Source organism: Peromyscus leucopus, chromosome 13 (genome assembly GCF_004664715.2).
Source record: "Peromyscus leucopus breed LL Stock chromosome 13, UCI_PerLeu_2.1, whole genome shotgun sequence".
Taxonomy (NCBI): domain Eukaryota; kingdom Metazoa; phylum Chordata; class Mammalia; order Rodentia; family Cricetidae; genus Peromyscus; species Peromyscus leucopus.
This window is the reverse complement of record NC_051074.1, coordinates 45,444,792-45,466,122: the sequence shown is the minus strand read 5'-3', so window position 1 is coordinate 45,466,122 and position 21,331 is coordinate 45,444,792. Positions and strand designations below refer to the sequence as shown.

Below are 21,331 nucleotides of genomic sequence, written 5' to 3'. Positions count from 1 at the left end.
TAACAGCCTGGAAATTGAAAAATCAATACTGTGGTTTTCAGATTTCTTATTAGAGCTAACAAAAAGAGGCAGGGCAGATATCTCCTGACTATCAGATTTAATGACAGGTCAACAAGGCCACCCAATCACTGACATGTACGATTTTAACTCACCTGGAATGTCAGAAGACACAACCTTTCTTTCATGAAAGCTTTTTGAGAATCTACATGTAGTTCTAGAAGTAAGAGTAGCTGAGAGAGCATTCCAGAAAAGGGAATTTAAATCTTGGTTGTCAAAAATGCTAATTATACAACTTGTAATGGAAAACAGAGTGGATGGATGGATGGATGAATAAATAAATAAATAAATGAATAAATAAACAAACACAGGTTGGCCTCCGATCACTGCTCCCAAACTGTGACTCTATTTAAAAGCAATCATGGGTTGAGGGCAGGTATGCCACTGGTTTTACCTTCTTCTAGCCAGATGGTAACATGTCCACCCATGCATGCATGCATGCTGGATGCAGGAGTGCAGCACCTTCCTTTATGTGACTGCACTTTGTCACGGGGAGACACGAGTCTCTGCTGCCATGAAGAATCCATTTTCTTTTGCCATAAATTCTCATTTGCAATCGCCAATTGTTCCCTTAAAATGGCACCCTCTGAGTTATCTTTCTGGCCTCTCGAGTTCTATTTGTCTTCAGTCTCTCTCACTTTGACTGATGCCTCCCAGTATTGTCAGAACCTAAGAACTACTGGGCACAGCACATTCTGCTACTTTTCAGGCAAGTCAGACAAAAATCTACTGGAAAGTCTTCTTGGCTTTACTCCCTTGGTGAGCCTTAGGCAGCGTGTGCTCATTTGTTTTTATAGATTTGTTTTTACTCCTGGAATTTGTTTCATTGGGTTATTCTTTATAGCAGCAGGGAATGATCCTTGTAATTCAAGGCATTTTCCGAGAGAGAACAGCACTTCCCGTAGAATTAGCAGCTGAGATACTGCTCTAGGGGCACTCCGTGGGTGCATGTTCACCTGGAACCCGCGCACCATCCCCAGGATGGTGTCTTTCTGCTTTCAGACCTGAAGATGCACCGGGGCTGCAGCACCTTTGCTGAGGTCAGGTGACATGGTGACCACAGAAGGGAAGCCAGCACACGTGTGGGTATCATCTGACCGTCTCACCGTAAGCATCCCTTACCTGCATTAGGTAGTAATAGATTCCCGCCAGGCCATGAGCAGCTCCCACGTAATATTCCTGGTACCACTCATACATCAGTGGAGACTTTGCTGTGAACTTTCTCTTTCTAGCTAGGTTCTCCCCAGAATTTAAGATTGCTTCACCAATCTACAGAGAGAAAGCCAAGCAAAACAACAAGATGATTAGACGAAAAGTGTTCTTGGTGGAGGCAAGGAACTTTTTGTTAAGAAGTACTGATTACTGGTAGGGAGTAAGACACCATCTTGCACTGGGAAGGACATAGCTCCCTTCTGAGAAGTGTGGATGTATTCTGCCTAGAAGACGGTTCAGGAGGATCCTCAAGTCTTTCTATTAGCACTTTTAAGAACCTACATGTCTTCTAAAAAAAAGCCTCTAGGCACTGAAGGAGATACCTGCATCTGAGAGATGAGATCTGCACTCCATCTCCCCCAGAAGGGCTTCTGAAGTACCAAATGGAGCAGGACAGCCTGCTGACTCCTACTGCTCCTGACAGGGCTTCCTGCAGACTGAGTGTGAAGCTGCAGGCTCTCTGTGTCTGATCCACAGAGATCAAAACATGTGGTCTTTCTACCTGGGATGTGCTAACTGGAGAGACAGAGCATGTAAACAGATGCCTAAAAAACACTCCTAAAACCCACAAAACTGTATTACCTGCTGAATATGGCTTTGAGGAATCTTCTCCTCTCCAAAGTTCTTATTGACAAAAAGCAGAGCAAAGATGTAGCCTATGCGGCCATAGAGCATTTCATTTGGTGCATGGGGATCAATCTTATTTAGGTGAATGAGCCTAGGAACAGAAACACGTGTCTATGATCAACCTACAGGGATCAGACGTTAGCATATAAAGTGGTCCGCTGAAATATATATACACCGCGACCCATACACATACATACCTAAAACCACAGTTTAAAGATGAGCCCCATTCAATGGAAGTGGTAAAACATAACTTAAGCAGTGGGGATCAGAGGAGCTGGGGATGGATGGCTGCCACCGCCGCATTTAGCTGGACTGACTGACACTTAGAGAGTCATTGGCTTCAATGACACGTTTGGCGCATCCCACTCATCACCGCAGCCTGATCTGCCGCAAGATAACATGCAAATGGCACCAAGCCCTCGTGCTCTGATTTCTAGAAACAATCTTGACTACCAAGTTGTGTCTGTATGTGAGTGTGTCTCTAGATTTGTGTACATATAAGCACACATACATGTATGCATAAATACGAATTTAACCCAGCAGTGCTCTGCCACACCCTTCAGAGACCTTCCCTATCAAGCACACCAGTCTCATTCTTTAAATGTTGCACACAGTAATTTATTAGGTTCTTACTGATGGACTCAGCGCAGCTTCTCAAAGTTCTTATGGGTTCTGTTTCCAGTTAAGTAGCAGCAAGACTTTGAAAAGGAAATAGCAGCAGATAGGTGGGGCGGAATCTGGAATAACAGATTGGAGGTGTATTTCCCCTTCCAATATTCCCTTGGCCTGAACTCAGTACCGTCAAACACACAGAATGGGTAGCAGCGGGCTAACAGTGAGCCCACAAGGAGCTTGTCTCAAGGCTGAACAGGAAAGGAAGGTCCTTAATAAAGGACTAGAGTGGGTAAGGCTTGTTTCTCTCCCTGGCTGTCTCGTGGCCTGGAAAAACAGGCATCTTAAACCTCCAGCAGAAGCAACAGCAGCGGGAACTCATAGGAGCCGCAACTCTGAGGGAGAGAACCTTCCTCGGAGACGAGAGGCCCTGTGGTTCCAGGAGAAGGGTAAACCCTACTTTACTTCTAACTTCTGTGTGCTTAGCCCGGAAGCAGGCTCAGTGAGGAAACATGGACAGCTGGGCAACCATACCCCAGGCAACCAGGAAGTAGGGGAAGACCGCAGGGGAGCTAAGCTTGGAAGACTCCACAGATTAGGTAGCCTCAACTCTGAGAGCGAACCTTTTTTTGAGACAGGTTTCTCTGTGTAGGCCTGGCTGTCCTGGACCTTGTTCTGTAGACCAGGCTAGCCTCACAGAGCTCCACCTGCCCCTGCCTCCCCAGGGCTAGGACTGAAGGTGCGTACCACCACTGGCTGGCTGCTTTAGGATTTTTAATCACACAGAGTTTTGAAAATATAACTCAACTTTCTTGAAATTAGTCTATGAATTTCAATGTGATCCCATTTAAGTTATTAAAACACTTGAAATTTTTGTTAAAACTTAACAAAATAATATTAGTATGAAAAACCCAGGGCTTTTCTGGAAAATCAAATGATACCTGATATTTTATGATATACTAAGCATGACATTTCTACTTTGCTATTCCAGGTCTCATCTCTACAAATGAGTCCTGATTTTAAAATTCTCTTATTTGTTGTTGGGGGGAAACTCAACTTCGGATCGTCAGCTTAGTGTGTGTGCCTAACTCGAATTCACACAAGTACTCCAACAGGTTTGGAGCATTACAAGTCACACGGGGTGAATGGCTGTATTTGGAATATTGTAACCAGGAGTTAACAGTCAGGGGACTCCACACTTTCTATCAAAATCCACAGCACGAGCTGGTCAGTAAGCGCAGTAAAGAGTGGGAGGCGATGGTCGTCTTGGGAATGAGCTGACAAGGTTGAGGTGTGGGCCTGTGTGTGTGCAGCCTTCCTCGTCCTTTCACACGTGTCTAGAGGACACCGTGGCTTTCTCGGAGCTACAAGAGCAGGTTGTCAAACTATCATGTGCTCTTCTTCTTACTAAGTATTTGTCCATTTCGTAGAACGAGGCCCTTGCCCAGGCTTTTATTTTCACATAGTTAGGAGTTGGGTACAGGTGAGGTAGTCTACAGCCACAGCCTCTGGAAGCTACCAGTATTTCCCCAGATGGAGACAAGAAACCCAGGCACACAGATCCTTGATAACTGCTCCCACTGGGCCAGACACACACCAGTACATACGTAAGTGGCTATAGCTAGGCAGGCAGAGCATTTGTGAGAAAGGAAATACTCCTCTCCTTCCCTCTTCTACCACTTCTATCCTGTGCTGGGAGGGAAGAGGAACTCTGGTCCTATAATGAAAAGGACTTGTTCTTGTGATCAGAATGAAATGATTTTGTGACTAAAACAGCTGACAGATATGGAGCAAAGGCCCAGGAGAGGTATAAAGGATTCTTGTTCTTAAAAATTAAGCAAAAAATTTTAATTAGCTTTATTCATTTTATAAGTGTTTCACTTGAATTATGCATGTGCACCACACATGTGCCTAGTGCTTACACTGGTCAGAGAAGGTATGGGATCCCCTGGAACTAGAGTCTTGGAGATCGTGAACCACCATGTGAATGCTGGGAATTGAACCCAGGTCCTATGTAAGAGCAATGAGAAGAACAATGAATTCTCGCTTTGCTCTTAACCACTGACTCATCTCTCCGCTTCTGGTAGAAAGGATTTTTTTTTTTTTTTTTTTAATGAGCACTTGCTCCTTGGTACAAAAAAGGGGACTCTGAAAGAATGGCACGTTCCAAGTAATTGATGCACCTTAAATTAGCAAACTATATAGATGCTAGCCCATATGTTCTCTTTATTCCTTTTCACAATTACAGGAAATAAACTGGCAGGGTCACCATGGCCAGAAGTTTCTTGTAATGTACTGTAATACTGTTTAAGCTTTGCTCAATGCTAGTGGGGCTGTCTGAGTTGTAGACAGGAGTTCTGTTTTGATTCTCATCCCTCCAGCCCCCTCATCTTATTTGTGTGGAGGCCTGCACCCACTTTTTCCCTAGGGTACTCTTGAAGAGGGAGGAGTGAGAAATATTTAGACAGAAGGACAGAGGTGAGAGAAACAGAAACACAGGAGGGCCTCAGGAGGGCCTGGATCCTTATCCACCAGCCCCTCCTGTCTCTTCTAAAGGGCTTTTTATAGGAATGCCAAGGGGTGGAGCAAAAGACCGCCCCCTAGCTTGGCCAAGTGCAGACCCTTCCATTCACCTGGTAACCATGCATGTGGTCAAGCAAACCTCTAATGCAACCCTTCTGGGTAAACGCAAGCTCAGATCTGCTGTGGATGACTGATTGATAAATAAAACACTGATTGGCCAGTAGCCAGGCAGGAAGTATAGGCGGGACTGACAGAGAGGAGAATTGGGAGAACAGGAAGGTGGAGTGGGAGGAGACACCAGCCTGCTGTCAAGGGAGCAGCATGCAAAGGCAGCAGGTAAAGTCATGGAACATGTGGCGATATATAGATTAACAAATAGGCTGAGTACAAGAGTAAGAGCTAGACAATGGTAGGCCTGAGCTAATGGCCGAGCAGTTTAATTAATATGAGCTTCTGAGTGATTATCTTATAAGTAGTTGTGGGGTCCATGGGGCTTCACAGGACTGGAGAAAACTCTAGCTACACAGATCTTACTAGGAAACCTTTGTGGGCCTCCACACTTACTGTTGCAGTGCTGGGGATGAACTCAGTGTCTTGGGCATAATGGTCAAGTGCTCATCCCAGGTTACAACCCCAGTCTCCAATTTTTCTTATACTCAAAAGAAAATACAAACGGCAGGTATGTGTGGTCAAGGTCAAACCTGTTAGTAACAAACTAAAAGAATAACAATCATAGAATTTTTGGGCTACTGAATAAGGTTAATATTACAAATACTGGCATTGGTGAGGCTGTATGGGATATGTATGCATGTATATTATGTTTTAGTTTTTGGGGGAGGGTAAGCTATTTCTAGAGGAATCTGTCTAAGGTGTCTTATGTGTCTTGTAATCCAACAATTTTAATCCCAGGAGTTTTTCAGTATTTATCTTTGCAGGCCTGTAACACAAATGACTGGCACATTTACTCTAAATCATTTTCCAAAATGATTCTGCAAAGGATGCTATGTAGATTCTTGTCCTATTATGACACACACCTAGTGTCCAGGCAATGCAAGGCTCCTCAGGGACTAGGCGGCTTCACAGAAGCTGAGCAAGCTGGCACATGCTCAGCACAAGCTCAGCACCAGGGCATGGAGACAGGATCAGTTCACGGTCATTGAGGGTACACAAGACTCTGCCTTTAAAACAAGTTTACAGACTCACACAGAAGCCTTCCTCAGAGCTCACAGAGCTCCTGGGAGGGAAGATCTGGGAGGGCAATCTACATGGCCTCAGGCAGAGAAGCTCACCAGCCCCTCATCTCAAAAGAGCTTAAAAGCATTTGCTAAGAAAACTGTATTTTTTCCCCTCCTGACAGAACTTGTATCTGAATAACACTGGAGCCAAGAAAACAAATCTGTCTGCTACATACAAACCCAGCTGCTGTAATGGCCAGAACATGTGCCTCAAGGTCAGATCCGAGTACTTTATCAACTTCTAATACAAATGCAACAACCCTCCAGACTTTGGAAATAAAAATGAACTTGATTTACTTTTGCAAAGGGACTGAAGAAACTATTCAAAAAGGAAAACTTCAGTGTCATTTCTGCCCCAGGAAGTATTATTGTGAACGATTACTGCCTTCACTCCAATGATGATCCTACTAGAAGTTCAACAACTACTGAATTACAAAAATGCCAGTGTTCTCACCTACACTACCACTAGGTGGCGATATACAATTAACATTTTGAAACCAAATTCATTTGCAATAGGGCTGGTCACAGCAGATAGGAATACAGTTTAAATGCTTACAGACAGCATCCAGTTCAGAGCCACCAGCTCCTAACGACAGTGTTTGGGGTAATAAGGGACATGGTGCAGTTCTTTTCTGGATCTGATTGCGAATTATCAGCACTTATTAGTTGGTTTTGATTACTAAAGGTAGGGCTCGAAGCTGTGTGCTTCACATGCTACCTTCTTAAGGTAAAATAATGAGGGCATTTGAAAATTGCAACCATTATCGTATGTCTTTTTGGAAACTCTCAAGCCCACAAGTGTATCTCAGTGGCTCCAGTTATTTGTTTGGATAAGCTGATTTTAAACCAGTTTTTAGACGAGACCAGCAAGTCAGTGAATGCCATGGGAGGAAGAAGACTCTCAGACAAGATGGCCCTGCTGGGCACCTAGTGGCACTTCCCCAGGGTGTCACTGAGCTTTTCTACAACACACATCACGTTCTCGGCTCCTGACCATCCTAAGCCCCAGGCTCAGCGTACTATGATCTCTCATAATATATGTGTGTGTGTGTGTGTGTCTGTGTGTGTGTGTCTGTGTCTCCTGACCATCCTAAGTCCCGGGCTCAGCGTACTATGATCTCTCATAATATGTGTGTGTGTGTGTGTGTGTGTGTGTGTGTCTCCTGACCATCCTAAGTCCCAGGCTCAGCGTACTATGATCATATGTGTGTGTGTGTGTGTGTGTGTGTGTGTGTGTGTGTGTGTGTGTGTCTCCTGACCATCCTAAGTCCTGGGCTCAGCGTACTATGATCATGTGTGTGTCTGTGTGTGTGTGTGTGTGTGTGTGTCCTGACCATCCTAAGTCCCGGGCTCAGCGTACTATGATCTGTCAGGCCGGTGACCTAACTGGGAAACAGTCGATGCTCTCTACTCGTACTATGACACTGAGAGCTCCGTGCAGACTGGACTTCCACAGGGTTTTTACCAGACAGCAGAGAACCAGTGAGAGGTGCTGTCACTCACCCAGGCCATCTGCAATACAGCATGACCGCTTGTATTTTCTCATTCACCCCCTCCAAGCCCTCAGCTCCCTGTGTGAAGTTAGAGACATCCATCCTCCATTGGTACAGTGCAAGTCCTCTCCATCCTGAAAACGTCTCGCTGGGTCCATCTACTTCTGGGAGTCAAAGATCCTCAGGGGCAAGGTTAAGAACTAAACCCAATGAAACTGATTTCTTGGGAGTCCAGTTTCTTTGTCTAAACATTACTTTTTTTATATTAAAGGCATGTTTGCCCTTTCAAACTCAAAATTCTGATTTTGAGAGCCCATTACACCCAGAAAACGCTGGAAAGGTAAATGGCTGGGGCAGCCAGTGGAACACAGCAAAGACATTGCTGAAGGGAATGGGTGTGTGACACCCTCAGAGGACGTGACACTAGGCAGATGGCTCATTAACAAGCCAAATCAGCAAGCACGCCGATTCAATACCTGACGATATAAAATGAAACTGGACTGAAGGAATTTTACCACTAAGAGGGAAGAGATGGAGAAAGCGAACCCAGCAGTACAATTCCAGATAGGATCATGAAATCAAGAAGCTGGGCAGTCAGAGCTGTGGCCACAATGACTTGCACAGTCATATCGTTATACACATTTGAGTATAGGTACAACCACACACAGACACACACACACAGACACACACACAGACACACACACAGACACACACACAGACACACACACACACACACACACACACACCTTCTTCTTTTGAGACAATCTTACACCCTAGACCAGGCTAGCCTGGAACTCACTATGTGGCCCAGAGTGGCCTTGAACTTTCAACCTTCCAAGTGCTAGGGATTATGAATGGGAGCAACAATGCCTGATCTCACATTCTGTATTAACTGTACATAACAAGTTTGCTGGCCATAAATAAAATGTTCTTGAAATGTCATAAAATTTTGAAAACATCACAAAAGATGTTTATAACCAAGCTATCAAATAAATAACAAGCACATCTCAGTTTACTCATCTGAGGCTGTCTGTATATTACTGTAAACAAAACACTGCGGCCTAGAGCTGGGGATCTTCCCCTACACGTGAGCTCCTGAAGACAGGAGAGGTGTGCGTTTCCTTTTGTGTAACCAGTATTGAGCACAAACTCCAATCTGTTTCAACACCTTGTTTCCACCCATTAAAATTCTTCACAAAGCAGATTCCTACTTGGCCACTGTATTTTGGGAAGATGACCTTGAGTGTGACATACTGGAACTGCTATGACGTCATTTGATAGTAATTCAGAGTGATACTGAAGAATTCTATCTCAGGACCTCACATGCCTGACGACTTAAAACTGGCTGTGCATAAGAAAGGCAGTTTCTGTGTTTCAGACTTAAGTGAGCGTCTAACCACAGTGCACTGGCTGGTCATACATCAGTAACTGCCATGGGAGGAACACATGTTACTTCAACTTTTAGGGAAATTATTGCTTTGTACCATCTAGCCCTCTGGTGACAGTTTTTTCAAATTCCTACTTTATTTTTGTGAACCCATCAGTTTAATGAAGGTTACCCTCAGGAATGTGGGCGTGGATCATCACAAATGCATGGGCATTTTGCTTTACCACCGAAAAACTGCCCCCTGCTCTCAGTGGCCACTGAGCGCTGAGAAGATGCTTAGGCCAGTGGGGCCTGTGACTCCTCCCCCTCCACTAAGGGAAGCTGACATGACTGACTGATGTCCTGCAGGTCTCTTGTAGGCAATCACAGCTGCTGAGAGGTCAGGAGAGCAATAGCCCTTCACACCCACTGGGCAGAATCCCACAACATTCCCGCTCTTTCCCGCTCTCTTGGGAATCTCTGAGATTGGAAGGGCGATATGATGCCCCATTTGGGGCTCAATGCTCAACAGGAACATATTTTCAAAGCATAGATCAGTTTTGAGTCTCTAAAGAAACTGCCATCCAGTGCAAAAGAAGCTCCTCTGGCTAGCCTGACAATAGCACTGACCTGTGGGCATGACCATAAATATTTAGAAGGAAGCTGACGGGGCACTGTGTCCTTTTAGACAAGGTTCCCCAAAAGGGCATATGACCTCCAGCCATGGACTTCTGACCAGGCTTCCAGTACCAGACATAACCCCCCTCCTGGTGGGGAGGTCTCAAATCAATCGGGAAACAGTTGGATAACCCTGTCCTGTTCTGTGGGACAGTAGTACAACATGCAGGGCTCACAGCTGAGTATGACTATAATGTCATTTCTCTAGCAGCCCGTACAGCATCTTCCAGCACTATGAGGGCTAGCTTTTTTTTTTTTTTTTTTTAAGAACAGTAGTAGCCAATAATCTTTTTCTAAATAATTTATTTTTATGTTATGTACATTGGTGTTTTACTACATGCATGTCTGTATGAGGGCATTGGATCACCTGGAATAAGAATTACAGACAGTCTTGAGCTGCCACGTGGGTGCTGGGAATTGAACTCAGGACCTCTGGAAGAGCATCCAGTGCTCTTAACTGTTGAGCCATCTCTCCAGCCCCTATGGAGAAAGCTTTTAGCTGGGATCTAGCTTGAGATTTCTCTAAATCTTGTATAGTTTTATATTAAATGATTTTCTGCTATAGTTTTTTTTCTATACATAACTAGATAATGTGACTCTTCATTTGAAGTTGGACTATATCATTTGTGGCTTCTGATAGCTATAAGTACAATTAGGTATTAAAAATGTCAATGCAGAAAATGATTTATTATATCAATTCATATAATGTTATAGTAGAGCAAAAGATTCTTTGGCTTCCCTACTGTGGTTATAATTTCAAGAAAAAAATTGTTATAATGAGAAAGTATCATTGTATGGGACAAAATTTGGAGAGATTTCTTTTATATATATATAATGTATATATATATAGATGTTATATATATACATTAAGTAACACAGGTATAAATAATTTTTTTTGTAGGACAGCTGTAACTTGAACAGTTCAAAAGGTCTGTTGATAAACTATACATACAGTTGATAACTATATATAGTTATTGCTAGGCATCCAGGAGATTGGTTCTGTCACCCCCGAAAGACACTAAAATATACTGACATGCACATCTTTCACATAAAATGGGGGACTAGTATACAACCCATGGACATGTCCACTTCTACTCTGAAGCATCTCTGTTATACCTAAGGTGCTCTGAAAAGAGTCACGCTGTCTAGGGAATAACAACATAAACTTGTTGCCCAACACTTCTGATCCATGGTAGGCTGAGTCTATGGATGTAAACCCAGTGATATGGAAGGACAGAATATATTAATGAAGAGATTCCTCAACAAACAAATTGGCAAGTATGCATTTCTAGCAGCAACTATAAGGAAGAATAGTGGGGCTATACAAACCGCAGCTGACTCTGGGATGATCACACTACTAGAGTGCGACACTGCCTGCTGACATTCACTTGCTCAGTGAGAGCCCAAGAGTCCTGCCCATCTGGACCTGCATGCCAGTCAAACTTCTCGAGAGTTCAAAGAGTGCTCAGCAACTTTTACAAAGACAATAGATATTGTCTATTTGTAGAAAAGTTTAACAATTCTTTAAAAGTTACTAGCACATAGTTCGCTATGAGTTATATTCAAAATGATAATCTAGCTTTGTATGTTATTGCTCCCAAGGAAGGCAGTCATCATCATCCTCCTCATCCTTATTGGATTTTGGATGGTCTCAGTATGTAGCCTAGGCTGGCCTTGAATTCAGGATCTTCCTGCCTTAGCTTTCTGAGTGCTGGAATTATAGATGTACACCCAATCCAGCTAGAATAGCAGTCTGGAATTAGTTTTTGGTCCCTGGCTTATAAGAAGAGACCCACTTCCCTTTTTCAAATGCTGATTCTGGGGAGCACGATGAATCAATCATCCCACGATCAAGGCTCTGATCCCAGGGAATTGATACTTGATCTGGACCATGCCAGTGTCTTCTATCTTGTACTAAGATAGGGATTACAAGGCTGTTCTTTAACTATAACAGGAATAAGAGAACTGACCAAACGCAGGAGGAAGATTCATTTGCTGAGAGAGAAAAGTAAACTCAGTAGAATGTTCTTTTATGAGCATGTGCAGCATCCTAATGATGTCTCAGTAGCCATCCTCACAAAGCAACATGATTACCGTGTGATGCAATCCTCTGCCTGCTTCTCACTGTTCATCTTGTGATACAGCACAGCAGCCACAGCCAGGGGACCTGCATCGCCGCACAGGAAGGTGATGGAGCGCCTGCTCAAACAGTTGAGGCTTTGCTTTACATAGCCGTGGGCCATCTGCAAGTAGGCAGGGTCCCCAAACACATCATAGAGGTGTAAGTAAAGCACAGCAATGCCTGGAACACAAGGAGGAAGAGGAGAGGTGAGGACGGGCAACTCACTGTGTTCATCCGGTGGGACCTGCTCTTCTGGGTGGGATGTGACAAGCTATGTGAAATCATCTGCAAGTTAGGTGCCTTTCTTTCTAGCCCCAGCTGCTTACTATGAATCAGCTCTAAGAAAAAGGCAGAGGGAATCGGTTGTCTTTGTGTTCCTCACTGTTAAAATTCTATTAAGTAATAAAGACTTTTTAAGACTTGTCCAAGAGAGAGACACATACACAGACACAATGACCATCACTAATCGTTTTTGGTCGATAGCTTCTTAATGAACAGAACTTAATGATGAACAAGATATATTATTATTATTGTGACATAAAGCAATTCAGAGCAAGGAATGAAAAAGCTAACTTCTCTTTAAACAAAAAGTAATTTTTTTGTGTGTGTGTGAGAAGCTAGTTTGTATCACCAAATCCTACACTCCGGTTTCCTTGCAGGCAGGCATTGGACATTTGAGAAAATACACTCAAGTCTTCTAATACTTTCTTCCTGCCAAGGGCTGCCTCCTCTGCTACCATGCTCCTTTGGAGACTGACGTAAGAGGTGCCAGTGACTTTGTTGTGGTTCCCACTGGTCTTGCTCCTGTCTTCCCCTAAAGCCTACAGAGTAACTGAGGCAGTGTCTGTGTGTCCTTCTTCTGAGTGCTTGTCACAGGAGACAGCTGCCCCTCTGAAGCCGGCTCAGTGGGAAGCAGTCAGAGACACAGCCAAGGGAGTCTGCCTGCCTAAAGCATTTCCAGAAACATTTTTTCCCTGTAAAGTACATTTTCCATCTCATTTACCATTTTTAGAAGACACACAGCCTATGTTTAAATCTAAATTAATAGAGCCAATCTCTTCATGGATTTCAGTGCAGTAAAAATGCAGTCTGCAGAATTACTTTTCACTGTACTGAGGACAATTTTAAATTCAGATACTTTTCTCATTTTGCATGGGTAATCTCCAAAGCTTTGTGTTACAGACAATTCAATTTCACATGTATATTAAGGCCAAATTTTCATTTCCTGCCAAAGTTAATAACCTTGTCTGCTCTTTCAAAGTGGCACGGTGTTAGTAATTCCAAAGTTGATGAGCAGATGGAACGATGCTGCTCAAGGTCTGTAGACAAGTGTACAGAACCACGTAGGTGGGGAGGAAAAAAAATCTCCTTTTCACAAGTGATCAACGTCAAGAGCTTCTTCCAGAGTCACGTCCTTCATGGGCTTCATCGCCACCCACCTCCCGCACCTGCTGGCAATCCACTTAAGCGGTGGCCCTTTCACTCTCCCTTATTCCCACTGCCGCCTCAATTAAGTAATGCCAGATAATGACATGACCATATTGAGAGAATACAGTGACTGAATTCAAGTCCAGTGACTGTTTTCCTCTTTGGATCCTGGTTTCTCGATCCTCAGCCCCTTTTGTCTTAAACAGTTAACAAACAAAATCTCTTATGCCTCACAGTTATTTTTTTAAATAAATATTTTTATTTTATAATTAATTTAATTTTACATATCAGCCACAGATTCCCCTGTCCTCCCTCCTCCCCCCCCCAGCCTTCCCCCACAATCCACGCCCCTCCTCCAAGGCAAGGACTCCCCTGGGGAGTCAGCCCAGCCTGGTAGATTCAGTTGAGGCAGGTCCAGTCCCCTCCTCCCTGCACCAAGGCTGAGCAAAGTGTCTCAGCATAGGCCCTAGGTTCCAAAAAGCCAGCTCATGCTTCAAGGATGGGTCCCGGTCCCACTCACTGCCTGGCAGTTCTAAGAAGACCTAATGCACTCACTCCTCATGAAAACCAGGTAATCTTTTGGCTGGTTCTTTTCTGATGAGCACAGAATTATTTCTTAAGCTTCTTGGATTTCATGGCCCCAGGTTGCATTTCCCTCTTCCCCCCTGTTCTGGGCCCTTGTGTCCTATTTCGATTAGGCAGTCTGTTCCTAGACTGTGTGGTTTCTTCCTCTGCAAAGCACCCATGGATGGGAAGGGCTTTAGGGGCTGAATGCTGCTGCCAATTCCCTCAGACCTGCTTGTAAACCAGCTCGCTCAGAGATATTTCATTTCTCATCGACATTTTTAAATTTAATAATCGAAAAAGTGGGGAAATGAACTACCTGAGGCCAAATGTCTCGAGCCTGACCCTCAGACAGTATGCACAGGCATATCTTCATCTCTGCAGATACCAAACACGCAAACACAGCAGACAAAGTGGGACGACAAGACGCCGCCTGTGGTCCTGATGATAGAGTCACAGGTCTGGCCTCAGCTGAGGCGTTAAGGCTCTTTATCAAAGTATACCTGCTGTTCTTCACGGGAAGTCAGATAGCAGTGCACAGCTTCCCCTGGCCCGCTCCTGCCTTCCAGAGGCAGCTACCATCAATGATCTCATCTACCTCTTTAACTCTCTGCCTCCAAAGTCTGAGAGAAAGCCCAGGTGTTATTTGTTACTTCTTTCCATGGCAGACATTTTTTTTAAAATTCCCATTTGTGATACGAAGGTTTACTTCTTTTTTTTTTTTTTTTTTTTTTTTGGTTTTTCGAGACAGGGTTTCTCTGCGTAGCTATGCGCCTTTCCTGGAGCTCACTTGGTAGCCCAGGCTGGCCTCGAACTCACAGAGATCCGCCTGGCTCTGCCTCCCGAGTGCTGGGATTAAAGGCGTGCGCCACCACCTGCCCGGCAAAGGTTTACTTCTTGTAACAGGAATTTTTTATAAGTGGTTCTCTCAATGCACACCCATTTCCCCTCAACAACCATACCCTAGATTTCAAGGAAGTTAAACCTGCAGCCTCTGGCTAGGCTCTCCCCAGTGAGCATGTATCCTTCCTTCTACTTCCTTCCGGTCTGGAATGCAGACGTGATGGCGTAGTCAGCGCAGGAACTGTAGACCATGAACTGGAAACTCAATTAGGATGCTGGAGATGCACAGATGGTGGCCTAGTGCGCTGAGAGCTAAAATCCGACCACACCAGACCCTGCTCTGTCTACTAACACAGGAGAGAGACCTTCTGCTTTATTAAGGCTTGTAAGAGCGGTCCTAAAGAACAGCGCTCTTTCCAAAGCTAGAGAGGTAGCAAAGTGTGTCGCAGGTGTAGCCAGTGGATGATGGCAGTTTCATTTGAAATGCATCATTTGAGGCCCAACAGCATAATGGTATTAAAAACAATCGTGACAGCTGCCCTGTAGGGGATGGAGCAGTGTAGTCAGGAGGATGCTTCAAGAGTCAGGGTGAGACTCAGGGCCAGGGGCAGAAGAGAGATGCGGTAAGAATGAACCTGCCCAAGAGGAAACGCAAGAGAACTGGGTGGGGATGAGTGACGGCAGATTTCATGATGGCTCCTGGATGTCCCAGTTCCACAACTCCGTGGGCACCACCAGCATGGCAGCACCAGCAGACAGCAGGTTCTCAAGAGATTACCACTGTGTTCATGGAGACGCACATCTTTAAATACATTCAAGTCTTTAAAGGAGACAATGTCATGAGGAAAAATAGTTCTATGATAACATGTGCTGGCTGGTTTTGTGTGTCAGTTTGACACAGAGTCATCACAGGAAAGAGCCTCAGCTGAGGAAATGCCTACATGAGATCCTGCTGTAAGGCATTTTCTCAATTAGTGATCAATGAGGGAAGGCCCAGCCCATGGTGGGTGTGGCCATCTCTGGGCTGGTGGTCCTGGGTTCTATAAGAAAGCAGGCTGGGCAAGCCATGTGGAGCAAGCCAGTAAGCAGCACCCCTCCATGACCTCTGTATCAGCTCCTGCCTCCAGGTTCCTGCCCTGTTTGAGTTCCTGCCCTGACTTCCTTCAGTGATGAACAGCAATGCGGAAGTGTAAGCCAAATAAACCCCTTCCTCCCCAACCTGCTTTTTGGTCACGGTGCTTCATCACAGCGACGGAAAACTTAAGACACAACACAACAGGACAAGAGCCTGAGCCCAGAACTGCATCTGTCAGTGTGTAAATCTATCATGGAACACACAACTTCTTTGCGACAACAGCCATTTGTAATTAAGTGAGTTCTTCAATGTACATCTGAGCAGCAGATAAAGTCTCTTTGTATCGTATTTGCTAAGCAAAGACTACAAAAACAGAGATATGCTTCCTTTTCCCATCTTTCAAGTTTCTGTACCATCCCAGAAAATATTCAAGTACGATTTAAGTTTTGATTATACTTAATTGTAAGAATAAGCTCCATCATTTTTTTTTTTTTTACTTTGGAAATATTTTATTTGAAAATATACGCCTCCTTCTCATGAACCTGAATAAATTTTGACATTTTCATGACCACAAACCTTTTAGAAATCTTTAAAGTTACATTTCATTTGTCTGTGGTGTGTGCGCGATGGCACACATGTGGAGGTCAGAGGACGGCTGGTGGGCATCTGTCCTGTCCTGGTACTGCCATGGGTCCAGGGGACGGACATCCAGCTGTCAGGCTCGGCGGCATGCACCTTTACACCCTGCACCATTGCACTGGCCCGACATTAGCATCACAATTTAGGTTACGTGTTATTCATTTCTTATCTTGGTTGGTCTACTCCACGAAAACTTAGTGCCACTAAGCTGTGCAAATTAAGGCTTTCGGTTTGTACTGTTTTTCAGCTTTGCTCATAAACATGGCTAAAACGTGCAACTTAAGGGAGAGTATAATCTGAGAGAAGGGAAGACAGGAAGACGTGGATAAAGCAAAAATCTAATTAGACAACATTTATTTATGAATCCTATGGTCAAAAAACGGGATCGGTAAGCATCTGGGAAACATCTTAATGCCGTGTAACTGAAGTGGGCAATAGTTCCCAATGTGTGTCAGGAGCTGCTGGAGGGAAACGGAGAATCGTCTTTCCTTAAAACAAAGCAAAGCAAGCCAACCTGCCAGTCTGTGGTCTGGGAGGCCAGGAGAAACTGAGGCATGTTAGTGCTCTGGAAGGCAGCTCTCGCTCTGGTCCCAAGCATCTGCTGCCAGCTCCTGTTCTCTAACTATGGACATTTCAGTTCACAAACAGGAAACACATTTCCAGTTACACTGCCACGTCATAAATGGTCAACACCTACACTTGGCCATGGTGACAGCAACCTACCATTTCCACTGAGCAAAATGTTCTAACACGACTACCCTAATGAGCAGGGCTAAGTGTTCCTTTGCATAAGGAGCTGCCTCCAACTCCCCCTATAAATGTGGCTTTGCAATGTGCATAACTAATTTACTTTAAGAAGGAAAAAAATACACCATGAGGTCAAAAAAGTCTGCTGAAAGAGCATCAGTGCTGGCCTGCTCTGCTGTTCCTTTCCAGGACCACCACTGGGGGGGGGGGGGAGGCCAACTGTTGAGGCCTTACTTGGCTCCCCAGCCTCAGCGGCACTGTAAGGATAGCCAGCTGCTGGGAAGTAGTTAATACTAAGCCTGTGCGTTTCTGAGGGATTGCTAGTTCTATTCTTCTTGACCAATCAAGACCTCACTGCGTCTCTAATGTATACAGACATGATAAAATCTCCAAACGTGTGTCTGTAATGCTAGAGATTACTTCTACACATTTCTCATTTCTTCCACGACCCGTCAGCAGTGGTACCTTTGCCAGAGTATGTCAGCTCCAGGCAGGTCAGGGGCTCTGAAAGCTAGAGGCACTACGGCAGGAACACGTTAAGAGTGCAGACCTGTAGGGAGAGGTCCCCTAGCACTCAGTAGTTTGGAAAGTCAGATAATTACTAAAGGAGAGGGGAGGGAGAATTCCAATCTAACTGAAATGGTTCACTGAAACTTCAAAAGTTCACTAATTACTATGTTTTCTTCATTCCAGATTTGAGGAACAAAAGTGAAAACTCCTGATGAACTCCCATTACCTATACCCATCCCTTTCTGGATCAAGTTGGTGCTTTCCACTCTAATTTCAGAACTGTTGCCCAATCTGATGTGTCCATGATTGGGAATGTGCACGTTTCATCAACACAATTAGGTGCCACCAGGGCAGCAGTTTTTCTTTACTGTGCACAGCTCTACCCATCCAAGCTGGGTGTCAGTTGAGCACCCACGGTGGTATCTGCTCAGCCATGAGACCAGTGCTGCCCACTGGGGGCTGCTGGCTGCACAAATCCCCCAGAGTTTTCCACACAGGCACCTGGGAAGAAAGCAGGGACGATTCTGCTCCTTACGTTTACTACTACCCCAAACAAAGAGCAGCGGAAAAAGGTCAAACATGCCCTTCAAACATGGGTCTTTTTTCCTCTTAGCCATTTCCATAGCTGCCATACAACTGTGGAACGAGGATTAAGAACAAAGGAAACCTTACACGTTCTTCCTTTCACTCAGTGTCCAGCAGCCCTCTGCTTCAGAAAGGTCAAATATAGACGTACCGCTAGCCTCTTATCAGACTGGCATAACAGGCTATAAGCAAGCTGAAGTAGTAAGAACATGGGCTCTCCATTCAGGGGTGGAAGACTGCCTCTCCCCTTGCTAGCTGCGCAAACGCAGCCCATTTCCTAAGCCTTTAGCACGCTTCTGAAAACTGAAATGATAGCGGCTTCTATATAGAATTACTGAGTCACGTGGCTCACGCAGATTAGTCCCTGGCATACACTGATTCGTGTCCATTCCCATGAGGCAGTGAACCTCACTGGATGTTAGGTCACTTTACTCTGTCTCTGATCTCTCATCTAAAGGGACAGAGTGCAGAGGGAACCATACTCTCTCCCCCATTTTGGATCTGTGACGACAGAGAACTGTTCTATACAGAAGGCACCTACCTGGCCTTCCACTGGCCTTCTGGAGTCCTGTCCTCATCTGTTCACCCCCTTCCCGTTAACCAGGCATGCATGCTAACCCAGGACTATCAGGTGCTCCTTACTCTTGGGAGAAGTTCAGGTCAAGATATGAGAGAAGCCAAGGTCTCAATGATTGGCTCTTTACCAGCCTTACTAGTTACAAAGCAGATATGGTAAAACTGGTCAGCTAATCCTGAATTCTTGTCTCAACTTGACCTGACACTGGAGCTGTGAGGAACTGAATCACATCCTAACAGATAGGAGCTGAGCTGAATGTTCATTCTTTTCCCCTTGCACCGAGTCTGATTAGTTCTTTTGGGTTACACAGTTAACGACCAAGAGCAGTAATGCGGCTGCCTCCCTCAAACATTCATCCCGCAACCATTCTTGCTGAACACTATGGACTGACTTTATGCCGAGTGGAAGGCCTCTGCAGTGGGAACGACAGGCCCAGCTGCAGCCTTTTCGGTGGTGTCTGTAATGGTCATTGCTTAGGTCAGTCTGATTTCCTTTCTACTATTTCGTGTGTGCGTGCGCGTATACACGTTTATGTATGTGTGTGAGTGTGCGTGCACGTGCAAAGCTCAAGGCTGATGTCAGGGGTCTTTCTCAACTACTCTCTACCTTATTTGTTGAGTCAGGACCTCTTAATTGAACTCGTAAGTCTAGCTACCCAGACTACTCTGGGGATCTGTGTCCACACTCAGAATGCTGGAATTACAGGCAGGCACCACACCAGCCCAGAATTTACATGGCTGCTAGGGATCTGAACTCCGCTTTCCATCCTTGTATGCCAAGTACTTTATCCACCTGAACTATCTCCTCAGTTCCCCTTCTACCAATTCTTCTGATTTGCTTACAAACACTGTCACCTGCTCTCTGTGCTTCACCTCCACACCCTTTGGACATCTAAACACCACACTTGTTTCAAACATGTGCCTTAGTAACATACCCTACAGTACAACGGCACCCACATCATATGCTGTAAGGTGTGGCTCAGAGAGTCAACAGACAATGCTCCTGGCAGTTATCTATCCAGTCCGGGGATGGTAAGAAGGGCTCTAGTGCACCCAGTGTCCATCCACATTCAATGGCGCCGGTTTAGAGGGATGGGTGCTTCTCATGAAGGTGAAGGGGACCTCTGCTCAGGGCTCAATCAGACACGGAAATGCTGGCTCTGACACAGGAGCTTCTAATAAAGAGAGATCGAATTGCAAAGAGAAGACAACCGGCCAGAATGACTTCTTTCAAATAAACCTCATGTCAGCAGTAACTGAGAGCCACATGCTAATGTGGCAGCTAACAGCTATACACTTGGCAGATCAGAGTGAACGGCGTCTGGAAACACTAATGACCTGCGTTTAGAGCCCAAGTTAATATTACTCTAGGGATCATGCTGCAGCTCTTCTTATTTAAAACGTTATCTAATGCTCGAGAAGAGGACGTGCATGCCAATCGCAGCCTCATTAGCTTTCCGAGCCGGTTAGCAGGAGCTTAGCCCGGGCCTTCCAGAGTCCAAGCCCCGGGAGCCCTTTGTGCACATGGTTTCTTCTCTTCAAAAGTGTAAGCTGATCACCATTTCTCTGAGGAATCATCAGCGAGGAATGGGGAAAGTGACATTTCACGAAGGCTAGCACTTTTCCTCATGCTTTCTAGAGACACCAGTGACATCAGCCCTCCCTTGGGCTTAACTTACTTAACTCTCTGCCGTTATCTGTCAGAGAAGCAGTGTTTCCTAGTAAACGCCTACTTTTAACAGAGACACGTCCCTGCCCATTAACCTTTTATAACAATAACTCTTTACTAGTCTTTTGTGATTTCAACTCTGGATGCCATTCTAAGATCTTCGATAGTCTTTCCTGGAACAAAAGACAGCTCAGCCCAGTGACATGTAGCACTATGTCCCCCGGAGTGTCCTGTACATTGCTGGACCCATCACAGAGCCAGCAGCTGGCCACGGATTTGGTTGAAGGGTTCCATTCCTGCTGTTTTCTTTATCTAAGTAACCTACATGCTTCCCGAGCTCCTAAACTGTGAGTTGTCAGTCTGCTGGGAGGGGAGGGAGACGTGAACACACAGCCCAATGGTGACTGCTGACACATGCCAACCTCAACCCCTGTGCACTGCTCTTCAATGTAAGACGCTGGAAAGGAACATTCTGTGGAACAACTGAGGCTGTTCATTTGAAATGTCACTTATTAACAGCTGCCGACTGATATTTAGATGGATGAGAACTCACCTGAGAAGATTCTCAACAACCCCTTTTCAACTACAAGCTGTTAGGAGAAGAATCTTCTTTGGATCAATTAATGTTTTATTTTGAATCTACACTGAGTGTAATTATAGGGTTAGGAAATAGGAAAACACATTTTCTACAAAAGAATGCCAGAGATTTCAGTTTTTTTGCTGCAATGCTGAGAAAAACTTCTAGAACTTACTTTATGCCCAATCCTTAA

General features: G+C 44.9%; 1 protein-coding gene across 1 annotated transcript in view; it reads right to left on the bottom strand.

The window, feature by feature from the left end:
* Lancl1 (LanC like 1) overlaps nucleotides 1-21,331 on the bottom strand; it is a 37,331-nt gene that overhangs the window by 7,511 nt on the left and 8,489 nt on the right. Inside the window, exons 3-5 of the mRNA XM_028870049.2 lie at nucleotides 11,898-12,105; nucleotides 1,852-1,987; nucleotides 1,180-1,326 (exon numbers count right to left, since the gene is read on the bottom strand). Of these exons, the coding sequence (XP_028725882.1) occupies nucleotides 1,180-1,326; nucleotides 1,852-1,987; nucleotides 11,898-12,105 (491 nt within the window). The remainder of the gene's footprint in view (nucleotides 1-1,179; nucleotides 1,327-1,851; nucleotides 1,988-11,897; nucleotides 12,106-21,331) is intronic.